A 14,542-nucleotide genomic window follows, 5' to 3' on the forward strand; every position below is an offset into this window, starting at 1 on the left:
TTGCTGAACTCCCCAAACTGCTCTTGAAGGGATTTTGGACTTCATCTCCCAGAATCCTAGAGCATTGGCCAACGTGGCTGAGGCTTCTGGGAGATGAAGTCCAAAACATCTCCTATGATCAGGGTCTCCTTAATAGATTTGGAGGCGTATAGTGGTTACAAAATGGCTCTGGGCTGAGGAGGAGGAGGAGGGGGTGGCTGGCGATGCCCGAGCGCCTCAGATGGGGAGCCCCTTCGCTGGCAAGCCGAGCCCGCCCCATTCCGTCCCTGCGACGCTCCTCAGGCCGCCTCCTCCTCCTCCTCCTCAGAGGACGGAGGAAGGGACTGCTGCTGCTGCTACTGCTACAGTGGCGGGAAGGCCCCCCATGGCTGCCTCGCTGCGCTGCTCCGTCAGGCTGGCTCTGCTCAGCGAAGAAGAGCTCCTCCAGGGGCGCCTCACGCTGCCTTTCTCCGGCCCAGACTTCAAGGGGCTCCAGATGGAGGTCCAGGCGCCACAAGGAGCAGCAGGAGGAGGAGGAGAAGCAGCAGAGATGGCTGTCACTGATGGTGAGGCCACTGGGAGGCATTCCTGGGGGGGGGGGGGGTAATAAATAGCAATAATAATAATAATAATGCATTCACATTGGAGGAATAGCCTTGTTTGGCTCTGTTTCAGCCTCCTCGGCTCCAGGCTGTGGAATTCTGGGAATGGTCGTTTGTTGTGGCGCCTCTGGCCCCCTGAGGCTGAGAGAGTGTGACTTGCCCACAGTCACTCAGTGGGTTTCATGGACAAGCAGGGATCAAACCCTGGTCCCCAGAGTCATAGTCCAACGCTCAAACCTCTAGCCATGCTGGCTTCCCTAAAACGCAGGTTTGTTGTTGTGTGTGCCTTCATTCATGTTATTTAGACTTGTGGCAAGCCTAAGGGCATCCGCCTATCATAGTCTTGTTTCCCCGCCTCCATCTTTCTCAATCTAACTCGACATATCCACCAACATTTGTTGTTGCTGTGTTCCTTTAAGTCATTTCTGACTTATGGGTCTTCTTGGTAAGTTTGTTCACAGGGGGTTTGCCGTTGCCATCCTCTGAGGCTGAGAGAGTGTGACTTGCCCAAGGTCACTCAGAGGGTTTCCATGGCCGATCCGGGATTTGATCCCTGGTCTCCCAGTGTCCTAGTCCTAGTCCAGGGCTGAAACCACTGAGCCACTCTGTCTCTCAGGTCCCTTAACATAAATATCCCTCACACATACATGCTCTCTCTCTCACACACACACTTTCCATGGTATCGACTTTGTACATCTAAAGCTTTTCAACAGAAGTACAAATGCTCCACCATCTTTGAAAAAGGTGGTCGGATGATGAGGTTTCTGTTCTATTATTTTGCTGCATACAAGAGCCGGGAAGTCTCTCTGTGAGCACAGAGCATTTGCTTGTGCCCCATTAGATCCACATGTGCCCTAAGTCAGAATTTCTAAAGTGAGAAGGCAAGTATAAAACCTGTATGCGCATGAGAAGATGAAGGAGAGTAAATGGCATAAAACTCCCCAGAAAGCTTTTCCATGTCATCCCAAATTGATGTTTTGCTTGTCTAAATAGCCTGGAGACACCAGATCCTGTCTGATCTCGGAAACTAAGCAGGGTCAGCTCTTGTTAGTGCTTGGATGAGAGACCACCAGCAAATACCAGGTGCTGTCAGCTATATTTCAAAGGAAATGGCTGACCAAAACATCCCTGGGTATTTCATGCTTAAGAAAACTCTATGAAATTCATGGGGTTGCCATAAATTGACAGGAGACTTGAAGGCACACGTATTTTACCACTGAATATTGAAAAGCACTCTCCATATGTTCAAAGATATATATACAGATTCTCTAACTGTCTTTCTTTGGTTCATACTTGTAATTTCGTAGCAGACTGCCTCTGCAGAAGCTTCCATAATTAGAGGAGTTTCTCCTGATGTTATGGATAGCTATTCAGATGGTGAAAGTAATTCAGGTTGAATCTGGATTACATTTTGTTGTTCACGTGCATTTTGAATGCATCTGATTAAGTTTTTAGGGGACTGCCAAAAAACACACACTTAACCCGGGATAATCGATGGCAGGTTCCCCCCCGCCCAAGTTTTTCTAAAAAATTCGAATTCTCAGCTATATGAATAACCAATGTAAATAGACTGGATAAATCGGGATAAAACTCTGCATGCCTTGAACGTGCTTCAAATACATTTGCATCATTGACTCTATTCGAGTGCTGACATGTGTGAGCAACCGAACTGCAGAGATGTGCATAGATGCGGTTCCATAGTGTGAATATTTCACATAGGGGCGAAACAGACTGTCCCTTTGAGCGCTGAATTGGGACTGTGGCAACCACACACTGCACCCTAGATCTGCTGTTTTTCTGGGCCAAAAAGAAGTGGCAAAATGGCACTTCTTTTTGGTCCTGAAAAAGGGTGCCCTTGCCACCGCAGTGGCACTTTTCTGCACTCCTTTTGGCATGCAGCATGTGAACACCACGTCAAAAGAGTGCCTTAATGCTGCCCACGTGTGTCATCCAAACACCATGCCCCCATGCCGTCCCCAAACCCGTACTTATTGCTGGTATGTACAGCCCCATAATTGTGCTAAAAACCAACAACATGTAGACTGTTTTCAGTGAACTCAGGCAGCACAGTGTAGGAAGAGGCAAATATGTGTTGAAGGACAGAACAATGTATTCCACTTGGTATGCCTGACATCTTTTAAGCTGTCCTGCTGCATCTGAGGTGTGATGGGTGACTCTTTCCTCATTCACCAATGTTCTCCTGTGTTGCTTGCCTTGCGTAGCAAAATGTCTTACTGCCATTTTGTTCTTGATGTCTTAGCTCACAGAATTTCAGTCTATCTTTATTAGCTGAAAGAAAATAAAAAATAGGGTGTGAGGTTTGGCATCCACTGTTTGTTACTGCTGTGCGTGTTCCTGCTTGCAAATCTCTAGCATGTAAACTGATCTCGGCATCCAAACACCTTAGCCTGGGCTGCTGTAACTGAACAGCAATTCCCACTTGGGCTTTGATATTTAGAGTACTGTTTCAGAAAAAGTCAGTTGCAAGACAAAGATTTGGATCTAATTGTTCTTGTGTTAGCTTGATATCTAGCTATTGTCTTATGCTTACTGTAAATACTCATGTATGTCAAAAAACAGATCCAGAAAACCTGGCTTGACTTATCCACGGATGAATGTAAAAACTACACTTTAATTCTTAGCAAAAAAAGGAACCATTCCCCTTTCTCTGAGTAGGGTGGCAAAAGGTGAGAGCTTAGTCCATTTTGGGAACACCAAAAAAAAGCACTGACCCTGTCTACTTTCTCTGACATGGCACCACTTCTGATCTTTTTTAATGCCAGGGTGGAAAAATGGTGGCAGTGGCAGCTCTTTGATGCTTTCCCACAAAGGAGTGGCAAGAGGAAACAGGCTTTTAAGGATCTGAGTAAGACATTTATGTATGTTTGTCAATTTTTCTAGGTTAAAATAAGGCAAAATTACCACATTAAAGTTAAAAGACTGTAATCACTGCTAATGTGGTTGCCATTTGCTTTGCTTTGCCTTTTCATTCTTTTTGACATGTGTGCATTTTCTTAACCTCGCTTGCACCTGTTCACTCCCCCACACATCACAGAGCCACATTTACCACAATTACCTCCTCATCCAATCAGCCTTTAGGGTGAACACAAACACTTATGCCCCTGGAATTTTGTAGGTTCATTGACTTTGCTTCATCCTTTTCATCCTTTGTAACGTGTTCCTAAGTTTTCCCCTCGACTTATCCAAAGAATGAAAAGGTAAAGCAAAGCAAATATCAGAATGCATAATTTTGGCCTCATAAACTACCCTTGACTTATACATGAATTGTACTTGTAGTCAAGTATACACTGTAATTGTATTCTAATAACTGTACAAACTGCATAGCCACAACTGAAGATGGAAAAAACACAGTTCTGCACTTTTTGATGACAGTATCCATTCCAGCCCAATGCAGAGAGACAGGGAAGATGAAAAACTTACACTATGAAAGCTAAACTGGATTTGTGGTCTTGACACTGTGCTCTTATGGATGCCTTGCCATATTGACTTAGGCCCAGAACATAGGCCAAATGAAGCAGATAGTCCTAGCTTCTTCCAGCCTAGCAGTTTGAAAACATGTAAATGCAAGTAGATAAATAGATACCACTTTGGTGGGAAGGTAACTGCGTTCAGTTCAGTCATGCTGGCCATATGACCACCAGAGTCATCTTTGACAATGCTAGCTCTTCAGCTTAGTAACGGAGATAAGCACCGCCCCCTGCAGTTGGACACAACTACACAATCTTGTCAGAAGAGAAACCTTTACTTTTTTAAATAAATGCTATAGAGCCTGCTCATTCTCCTATATAAATATCATGTAATTCCAAGACCGAAGGATGCTTAAGTGGAGCGTTGATGTCAACTCAGCGTGTCTGGGTTTCCCCACCATAACAAGTTGGACACCTAGGTGGTAACAGATAATAATTGGACCCCAGACAAAATCCAATTTAGCTTACAAATGACAAGGACCCACAATTCCTCAGTTCAAAGAGATAGGGGCAGGGTACCATGCCAATTTCAGGGGCTTAAGCAGTTAGAGGGCCACAGGAATTCATCACCAGCTTTAGCTCCCAAGTTGTGGCTACATATGTTTGGCTGTGTCCTTCCTAGCAGATCCAGAAGTGAATTGGGTGGCTTTAATTCTTATCAGAAACAACATCTCAGTATCCTTGTCTTCTTTATGCCAGATTCTTGGAAGAAAGAATGTATGGCCTGTTTGTAGCTCTGTTCACTGTGTGCTTCCTTTCTTCTCCTAGAAAGAGCTCTGCCATGCAGTGTGGTGAGATGACCTCCTGCAAGTGGCAGCTGCTAGAAGTGAAGTGTATTTCAAAGTGGGAATTGGTATCGGAAGAATGTAACAGGCTTTGGCTGTAGTGGAGAGTGAGCACAACTGGAGCACTTTCTCAAGCAGCAAAGTGTCATGAGCTGGCACCTTCTTTCTCTCCCATCTGGTCCCTACTTAGACAGAAAGTCTACTGCCTTGAAAATTGTTAAACATCCAAACTACCTTCCTTGCCAGCAGTAAAAGTACTACCACAATCATTCTTAAAATATTGCAAAAATGGCAGCAGATGTTCAGAAACATATAAGGGAATAGAGAAATGTTAGAAGTTTAAAAGAGACATCTGGGACACCTGAGTTAAAGCAGAATGTAGAAGTTTCAATCAAATGGGAGGGGGAAAAACCTTTAAAATATAGAATTTCAGCATGTGTTTCATTATCAAACTACGTTTTAGTATATCCGTGTATCCTTTTCTTAAAAACACCTTTATATGTAGGCAAAAATACTAATGATAATGAAAGCTGGTTTGAATTAAAAGAGTTTTCTTTGATCAAAGATCCTGATTTACCATATATGAAACATATTTAAAATTGTAAAGGTATTTTCAGGGCCTTTTTAGTGTACAGAAGAATGAATCTCATAAATATTGGATAATCTGGGAGAAATGATAAAGGTAGAAGTTATGCAGAGTAATGAGTAGAGAAAGGACTCTTCTGGTGTTTTATTAATGGGGCAACCAGTGGTGTCACTAGGGAAGTGCAGAATGCACTAGGAGACATCCTAAAGGGGGGTGACACCACTGTTCCTCAAACATCTGTGTTTGGGCAGAAACAGGCAGTGGCATTCTCCTACTTCCCTTTAAAATGCTTTAAGATATGGTGGAGTGGGGTTATGCTCAGTGGGAGGAGAAAGGAGAGGCCTCAGGATTTTTTTTAAATTAAAATTTCTAATTTCAAAATTTCAAATGTTTATTTTTTTAAAAAAATATTTTTTTAAAAAAAATTATTCCTTTAAAATGGGAGAAAACATCACATTTTAACCAAATCTTCACTATGTATATGTAAATATATTTAGGTTGTGCATATGATATTGTAATTTGAAGGTATAATTTTAATTTCACTAGTTGTTTACATCACAACTATTACCATTACATTCAGGGGTATATGGGAATTACGATTTATGAGTAATATTAGTGCAAAAAAGCACTACTAAGGATTCTGTATGGTGTGAAATGGAAGGAAGTCAATGGGGCGAGTTGACACCATGCGTTACTGCGCCGGGTGACACCAATCCTAGGGATGCCACTGGGGGAAATTAAGGAACATAAAATATTTACTTATAGTTTCTTCAACTTATAAATCACTTTCCTTTATTAAATTAGTTCAAAAGTGACTTTGCAGAATTATTAAAATACAGAAAACACTGTAAAAGAGCTATTCTAATTAGGCAAGAAAAATAATATTTAAAATTAGTTTTTTAAAATTATATACAATGTAATATAGTATTGGAATCACAAGTAATTGCTGAGCCAAGATATGATACAATATTTGTTTAAATTTAGAATTATCCACAAATAATTTTGAAATTTCATACCTATCTAGAGATTTGGGCTGTATTGTATCCTTAGTGACTATATCTTTATACCATGCTTATCACTTTGCTTTTTATATTGAATTCTAATGTGTTTTTTGTCGATGCGTCTATTATTGTTATGACTTAATGGGAATGAATGAATTTATATCCACCCCTCTGACATTTAACTCCAATGAAATGAAAAAGGAAATATTGTCCCTAGATTCTAATAGAAATCAGTTGCAGATTCTGTTCACATTTGGTAGTCACATTTAATGAAATGGCTGCTACCATTGTAATGCTGAATAACTGTATATTGAAAGCTGTTCAGAGAAAGTTCAGAAAGGTTTAGTCTTGTACGGAAGCTTAATTGTTTCTGGAAAGCTGGTGTTCGTTTATTCACTTTACAAACTGGAGATACCATTTAGAGAGGAGTTTTAAAGATTGTTCATATATTTATATATAAATACTTTGTTAATCCTCACTAGAATACACTGAGCTGATTGCTGAATGGTAAATCAAAATTTAGGTACGGTAGATCCCATTGATTTACTAGATCTGCTTTTGTTGAAATTAGCAATTGGGTTTGGATGGACAGACAGATAATATTATCTGTTTTATTTGTATCTACGTTATTTTAACTGTATATAAATTGCACCAGCCTGTACTGTTTGTTTTTGTTTCTGGCTTTATAAAACATAATGATAAAATAAAATTTGTGTAGCAATTGTATTGAACAAAACTGACCTCAAGGCTACAGAAGAATCTGCTTTTTGTAGATGTTTTTCTGGAACCAGTTACAGGTACTCAGTAAGTCTTGTTTCATTTATCCATGTTCTTCCATTGTGGAGTACAGGAGCTCTCAGAAAAACACTGACATGTACCAAGAAACCCAAAGTTATCATAGCTAATCCTCTAAGGAACAGGATCAGAAGCAAAGTACTAATTCACACAACTAGTTCAGAAAAGGGCTTGGGTGCATTGAAAAGCAGCACACACTTAATCTTCAGACATACTTGTAGCTAACCATTTTTAACTCCGTGTTCCCAAAGGAGCTTTGTAATGCAGTTTGAGATGTCTCTCCTATTTAAAAAGAAGAAAAGAGTTGTTGTTTTTTTAAAAAAATATTCCCCTGGGCAGCACAGTACACTGCAGTACAAGGCTGTATATGTCAGTGGAAAAGTAAGGCCAAAGCAGGCATGTGTGCATTTTGGAAATTTGTGGAATGGGTTAGTGAAATACTGTACCTACAATCAAAGAAGGAAGGTGTTCAATTTCAGCCTTTGTTAGGATAAAAGATTTAAAACTTCAGTCATGCAGTTTCAGGAAGACAAGTAAATCTGTGTGGGAAGGACAAAAAGATTGTAATGAGGAAAAGTAAAATAAGCCAATATGTAACAAAACCCAATACTACCCCTTTGGACAACGTAACAGAAAAAGATTACAGATTGAAAGTGGAATTATTTTTCCTACATTTCTCAAAGGCTTACTATAGGAGAATTAGATCTGACCTCTACCCTTGATAACCTGCTAATACAGCATTCTTCCATGAGTTCAACATAATCAAATACAGATCAATGACTATATCTTGCAAAACACAGCAATGTGCTGTTTACATGATGATGGTGCATGAGCATCCATTTATTCTGGTGCAGATGGCTATGATCAGGACATGATAATACAAAATGCTTTGCTAGCTCTTCCCTATTTTGGTCTTGCAGTACCACCATGGAATTGTTATTTCCATTTACAAAGCCACACACTGAGCCGTTGGCTGAGATGGAGACAGAATTAAATTCTGCTGGGCAAATGCCCAGGACACTAGCCACTGAACTACGTTGGCTGAGAAATATAGAAAAAGTGCACAACTGGGACACAGTCTGTCTTCTGTTTGCTCAGCACTAAGTACAGTATGCAGTTTGCAGATGTTGGGAGGAATGGTTTTATCTTGAAGTGTTTTAGAAAAGCTATTTAATGACAGTGTTACCATGACTGACAAGGGCGAACAGCTGTTTTTATGTGCTTGTAAGTACTGAAACCAAGAGGCTCTTGATGACAGCTTGTCTCATGGAGATAAATATTGATCACAATGCAAGATCAATTCTGTTTGTCTTAATTCATCACTTCTGCAAGATATTTTAACATCACACAAATGAGATTTTCATTTTAAATGCTCATGTTGTGTCAATGAGACACGGATTCATTTTATGATAAAGTTTTGAGGACAATAGAAGACATCTGGGGGGAAATAATGAGATTAAAATGTCCTTCAGTGATGTTCCTTTGCTTTCCTTGTATATATGTATGCCAAAGGGCTCTGATCTAGAGAGGCCCTCCATGTGTGATTGTATTGTGCACATTTTGCATGTGGAGAGCCCATGAAGCATTTGTATTTCCTTTTTTAAAACCACATGCCTGTGTGGCATAGAAAGCTTCTTCTCACAAACCTCCAACTGGTCTTGATTTAGCATAGACAAATCTAACTAATCCTCTGCCATCCCACGTTTTCAGCTGCTTTTAAAATGTCCCAGTTCCTCACTCCTCCTCCAGCTTTCTCCCTTAGTCCCCTGTCAGTTGCTGCAAACTGAGTTTTAAGTACAAAAGCAGTTTATACACAGCACAGCAGGAGGGAGAGGAGAGGAGGGACAGAATCTTGCCCTTCCCAGAGCACTCCTACAAAAGCAAACGGCTGCACTTTGCAGCTTCTCCTAGCTCATGTGGTCTGCCTCATTGGTAAATTTTGTCATCTTGACCTCACTCTGATGTTGCTTGGCCACTTGTTTCCTGCCTTTCATCTGTGAAATGTTGGAAGGTATATTCTCTCGCTTCCTATTTTCCCTCCCTATGCAGTTTTTATAAATAAATGAAGATGGAAATAAATACAAGCATTCTGGAATGTCTGTAAAGCTGTAGTTGCTGTTGAGAAAGACAACACAAGTCAACTTATACTGTTAAGATCCATGGCCATAGAAAGTAATATATAGGAGGAATTCCAGTCTTGCATTTTCTATTAGTGGTCAATATGTAAAGGAGAGGCAAAGTCAAGCTAAAAAATAACAGTTCCTACAAAAATCCATTTGCCTCAGTTAAGGAAGTAGATGTGTACCTGGGCATTACTTCTTTAACAGAAAATTGGGTATAGAAACAGAAATAACATGGGAAGGAATGGGGTAGATTCTGCGACTCCACAAAAAGAAGAGCAATTCAATGTGTTTCAGTAAACTTTTTTATTCAAAGCTATTTGCAGATACGGAATGAACAACCAGTTCAGATAATCATCACATAAGTAAAAATAAACATTTTGAACCTTCTCAAAACAACTTGAGGGCTTCTTCAGAAATGCATTTTTCACCAGGCTCCACCTTCCTGATTTTTCATTTTGGTAGAAAAACTCATAGAAAGGTGCTTCTTTAACTTGTGGATTGCTGATAAGGCAGGCATATCACTTCACTCTTTTTCTTTGTTTTGCGGTTTGCGTGTGTTTAGTAAGGGATTCTGACCAGCTGCTGTTCACCTTGCCTGTTGTAGGCATGCATAGAATCAGCTAGAGTAGAATCCTGCCCTTTCCCAGGGCAAGGTTTCTTTTGCTTATTGTGTTGTTCACTGCAGACATTCTGCTGCAACCCAGCACTGAAAGTCTACGTTTCTCTAGCCATCATTCACCAACCTCCCAACACCAATACTGCTGAAAAAAATTCAAGCTAGGCAGAGGACAAGGAGTGATGAGAGATGGGTACCGTTTTAAAAAATGTAAAAAGAAGTTTCACTGTCAGAGGCTTTGTTACCTGTGTTAAAGCTGTACTCCACACATAGGAAACTTAGAAACTATTATTTTGACTACAGAAAGCATAGGTGCTCAGCATCCATTAGAAATATAAAAAAGTAGTACCTTCCTATGCTGAAGACTTAATGGATGAAAATCCTTTCTGGCCCAACACCCTTCACTTAAGTGTACCCTGCCAACTCTTCATAAAATTTGCACTCCTTCTGTCCAGTGACTGACAGTATTTGCCTCTGGGTACAGGTATGCATCTCTGCACCAAAATTACATTACTCTTGGCTCACATTGCAGCAACCTTGTGAAACTATACCAGGGGTACTGGAGGCATATGAATTCAAAACCCTGCTAAAATGCGATTGGTTTGAAGACACAGAATAGCAAAGGGAAAAGGTGTTACTGGTATGTGTGAATGGGAAATGATGCAGGTTCAGAGGACTGCCTAGTCTCTTTTGACTCTTCTTCCTTACCCTCCACTGCCTATGTAGAGCTTGGCAAAATTACGTTTGGGGACTGCAGCTCTCTGAATTGTTCAACCAGCATGTGGTTCTGGGAGTTGTAGCCCAAAATAACCTTTACTGCTCTTGCAGCTGTAATCACAGACATACAGATAGAATCCTGATCATTCCTTCCCTCATGCTTTGGATGTGAAATCTGTTCCAAGCCTTTTGTAAATTCAAGGGCCTGTTTTCTTCAATAAAATTTTTGTTCAGTGCTTTATAAATCTTTGATTTTTTCACCCACCAGTAATCAATATTTCTAAAACTAGAGAGTGGAGAAAGTTGAATTTTGGATTAACATGATGCCTAACCAGTCAACATAATGCAGAAACATGGAGTTACCCATGAGGCTGATATTGGTTGTATTTACAGGAGTGGGGTGGGGTAGAGAGTTCACACCATAGCCTGTGTATATGCATGAGCAAGTTTGACTTTTTCCTACTGCCTCCAAGTTCCTCAAAAGCCATACTCTGTACATAGGTGTCCGTATTTATAGTTAGATTGTCTATTCTCCAAGGTAAACAATCCAAAGCATTTAAACTCCAATATATGCTTAATATAGTGAAAACCAGTATATTTTGACATGTCACAAATCTTTTCATAAGGATCATTTTCATCATTCATTTATGGCTTTGTACATCATTCTCCAAACTGTTTTTTTTTCATCCCTTTATAGTATAATTTAAAAGTGACAATAGGGATTTCTCTCCTCAAACAGCATGAGATGTATTTTGCATTATCAGGATCAGTGGTTCCCAAACTTTGGCCCTCCATTTGTTTTGGCCTTCAGATGCCAGAAGCCCTAGCCATCTTGGCAAACAGGAATTATGGAAGCTGAAGTTGAAAGGTTGGCAACCACTGGTCTAGACCCCAGATATTCATGTTGGGAGGCAATTAATCAGGCCCATCATTAGAGGTCAACAGCATTTGGCAACTGTTATCAATGGTCGAAGCCCTGCCATAAAAGTGACAATCTTTTCACCCCATTGATAGTCCGCACTGACACTTGGGAAACTTATTGGAAGGTATATAACCACAGTGAGCCATCTCCACTTTCCCCTTAATACCCTCTCCTTCACCCACAGACAACTACAGCAGCCCTTTTCACTGTTCCATAGTGCCTTAGCTGTGGAGGAAAAGACCCATTTCCAGATTGGTTGCATGACTCTTTGGCTGGAAAAAGGACAGGCAATTTGGCCATGGCGGCAGAGGCCCAAATATTAGCTTTAGCCACCCATGTAGCTAAAAGCACAGTAAATACTTTTCAGTACTAAATTCCAAGCACCTCTGGTTTGTCTAGCATGTTAATTCCTCTTTGATTCTTTTTGTTCCTGACACAAAGTAAAAAATGGCCATCAACAGTAGCAGCATTTGCCAGCTAAACAGGCTTTCTGGTGTTGTTGAAGCTGTGCCTGCCCGCTCCAAACTTAGGGGAGATGTGGTACTTCTGTCATGAAGGAACTTATCCAAGTGACACTGGGGGCCTCATTAACCCTGACTTCATCCCTGAAATTAATAATAAGTTGTGGTTCATGGCTTTATTTGTCTGATCCATTGCCACCCCTTGTGCCCTGGGAGCCCTGATGGAGCAGTAGTTAAATCCCAGTACTGCAACCACAAGGTTGTGAGTTTGTTCTCCGGCAGGGCTCCAAGGTCCACTCAGCCTTCATAGGTCGGTAAAATGAGTACCCAGCTTGTTGGGGGCAGTTAATTGGTTTACACATTGTAAACCACTTAGGGAGTGCTAGTTCACTGATAAGTGGTATAGAAATTTACTTGCTATTATATCATAATTGCCTGAAGAAAGTGATTCATTTGATTTATACAGTTGGCTTTCTAAACTTTCTAAAACTTAAACATCAGCAAGCCTTCTTAGAACCTCTTGAACAAATGCCACAGAAGCCCTACTTAGTGCAGGGAAATCTGGGACATGTATTGGGTTGCATATTCATTTCACATACGGAGATGGTCAGTTCTATTCTCACTGTTCTCTTGGGTGAAATGAGAGTACACCTTTAAATTCACTCAACATGTCTGTATAATGATACACTTCGATGGAAGCTGTTTGTAGGAAAGCTTTTCTGTGAACCACCACTGTTCTCCTTCAACAGACATGCAGTGTTCTGATATCATAACAAGGCTGGGAACTATGAAAACACTGATGTTATAGAGAGAGGGCAGATTGTTGGTGTATGCTGTTCAATCACTCCTTGCAGCAGGAGAGGCTGAACAAACCACAGATCTTAAGACCATGGTTAGGTTACTGTGGTAGCAGAGCCCAGCAGCAGCTGGCACTCTGAGCTATTTCTCTCCCAACACATCAAAGAACCCAGAGTTTGTTCTGCAGCTTATTTCTCTGGCTTGTGGTATATGATGTGAGGACAAGTCAGCATACTCTGGTTTCTCTTCAGATCATATAAATCATTTGCCTTTTACTAAGGACAAGTCAGAATGCCAGCTTCTCTTAGAACATAGCCTTCTGGCTGTAAATGGGATTAATCATCCTTGATAAGACTAGCTTCACATAGTTCCTGCATTTATCTCAATTTTTGAAATATGACCACAGTTTAGACCAGTGGTTCTCAACCTTCCTAATGCTGCAACCTTTTAATACAGTTCCTCATGTTGTGGTAACCCCCAACCATAACATTATTTTCATTGCTAATTCCAATGTATGTTTTCCGATGGTCTTAGGCAACCCCTGTGAAAGGGTCATTCGACCCACGAAGGGGTTGTGACCCACAGGTTGAGAACCGCTGGTTTAGGCTAAGGCTGCTGCTACACTGCTGTATTAATGCAGTTTGACACCTCTTTAACTGTCATGGCCCCACCCTATGCAATCCTGGGATTTGCAGTTTGTTGCACATCCAGCTTGCTAACAGAGAAAGCTAAATATCTCATAAACCTACAAATCCCAGGATTCCATAGCATTGAGCCATGGCAGTTAAAGCAGAGTCAAACTCCATTAGTTCTGTAGTAAAGATGCAGCCTAAGTTCCTGTACAAAAGCTTCCATATTGTAGTGTCAGAAGAATATACATTATATACTGGTAGTTCAGTCTGTAACCATCTTTAAAAATTAAGATAAACACGGCAACTGACACTGTATAGAATCCCATCTCATTTTAATAAAAAATCAGTAATTATATATTTTTGATAATCTTCTTCAAATGATGGTTTAAAATATTCAGCAGGGTTGTCCCGCTAGCCTAAATGCGCTGTTCTCCAGAGCATGAGACAGAAAGGAAATATGACACTAATGACACAGCATCCTAGTTGTAAAAAATTCCATTTTAATCATCTGGAAAGGCAATAAAAATTACTTAGACCCAGACCTCCTTTCCTATTTTCTGATCTTCAGAACTATTTCATAATGCCAGGGAAGCATGTGCTATAGAATGAACAAACTGCCTTGTAACGTTTTTCACAGTGTCCTTCAGAAATTCTGACAGTCTTGCTAAAATCAAATAAACAGTCTTTCTGGAATTTGTGTGTGTGTGTGTGTGTGTTTTGTAATTACGTGAAATGTATTTACATTATAATCTGCAAAGCCATTCCTCCGTGTTTAGGAAGTACCTCAAGGCTCATTTGTTTTTGTTGTTGATGAAAATGCACCAAACTATTGGAACTTGAGAATACTATCTTGTGCACTGGTATTAGAGTTGTGCACATATGGAGGCAGTCTTAATGTTTGCAGGCTGACCTATAGTTACAATGGTTTATGCAGGTGTTGTGCTTACAACACACTGCTGGACTTATCCTTAACCCAGCATGGTCCCATTAAAGTCAGTGGGGTGAGTTCATTATAACTGGACTGTAACTTTGCTGTG

At 40.6% G+C, this 14,542-nt stretch overlaps 1 protein-coding gene across 2 annotated transcripts in view; it reads left to right on the forward strand.

Annotated features, from left to right (window-relative positions):
* The first annotated feature begins 320 nt into the window (after window positions 1-320).
* Window positions 321-14,542, forward strand: part of LOC149323621 (histone-arginine methyltransferase CARM1-like) — a 65,245-nt gene continuing 51,023 nt past the window's right edge. Inside the window, exons 1-2 of one of the 2 annotated variants that reach the window (XM_089490180.1) lie at window positions 508-545; window positions 3,365-3,447. Coding sequence is in view for 1 of the 2 variants with exons in the window: in XM_089490179.1 (XP_089346305.1) it covers window positions 365-545 (181 nt within the window). In the remaining variant the exon portion in view is untranslated. Of the gene's footprint in view, window positions 546-3,364; window positions 3,448-14,542 lie in introns of both variants that reach the window. The other variant, XM_089490179.1, reaches the window with a different exon arrangement.

This window comes from Sceloporus occidentalis, unplaced genomic scaffold, assembly GCF_023333645.1.
Source record: "Sceloporus occidentalis isolate IW3139 unplaced genomic scaffold, rSceOcc1.0.p SCAF_1, whole genome shotgun sequence".
Classification (NCBI taxonomy): Eukaryota; Metazoa; Chordata; class Lepidosauria; order Squamata; family Phrynosomatidae; genus Sceloporus; species Sceloporus occidentalis.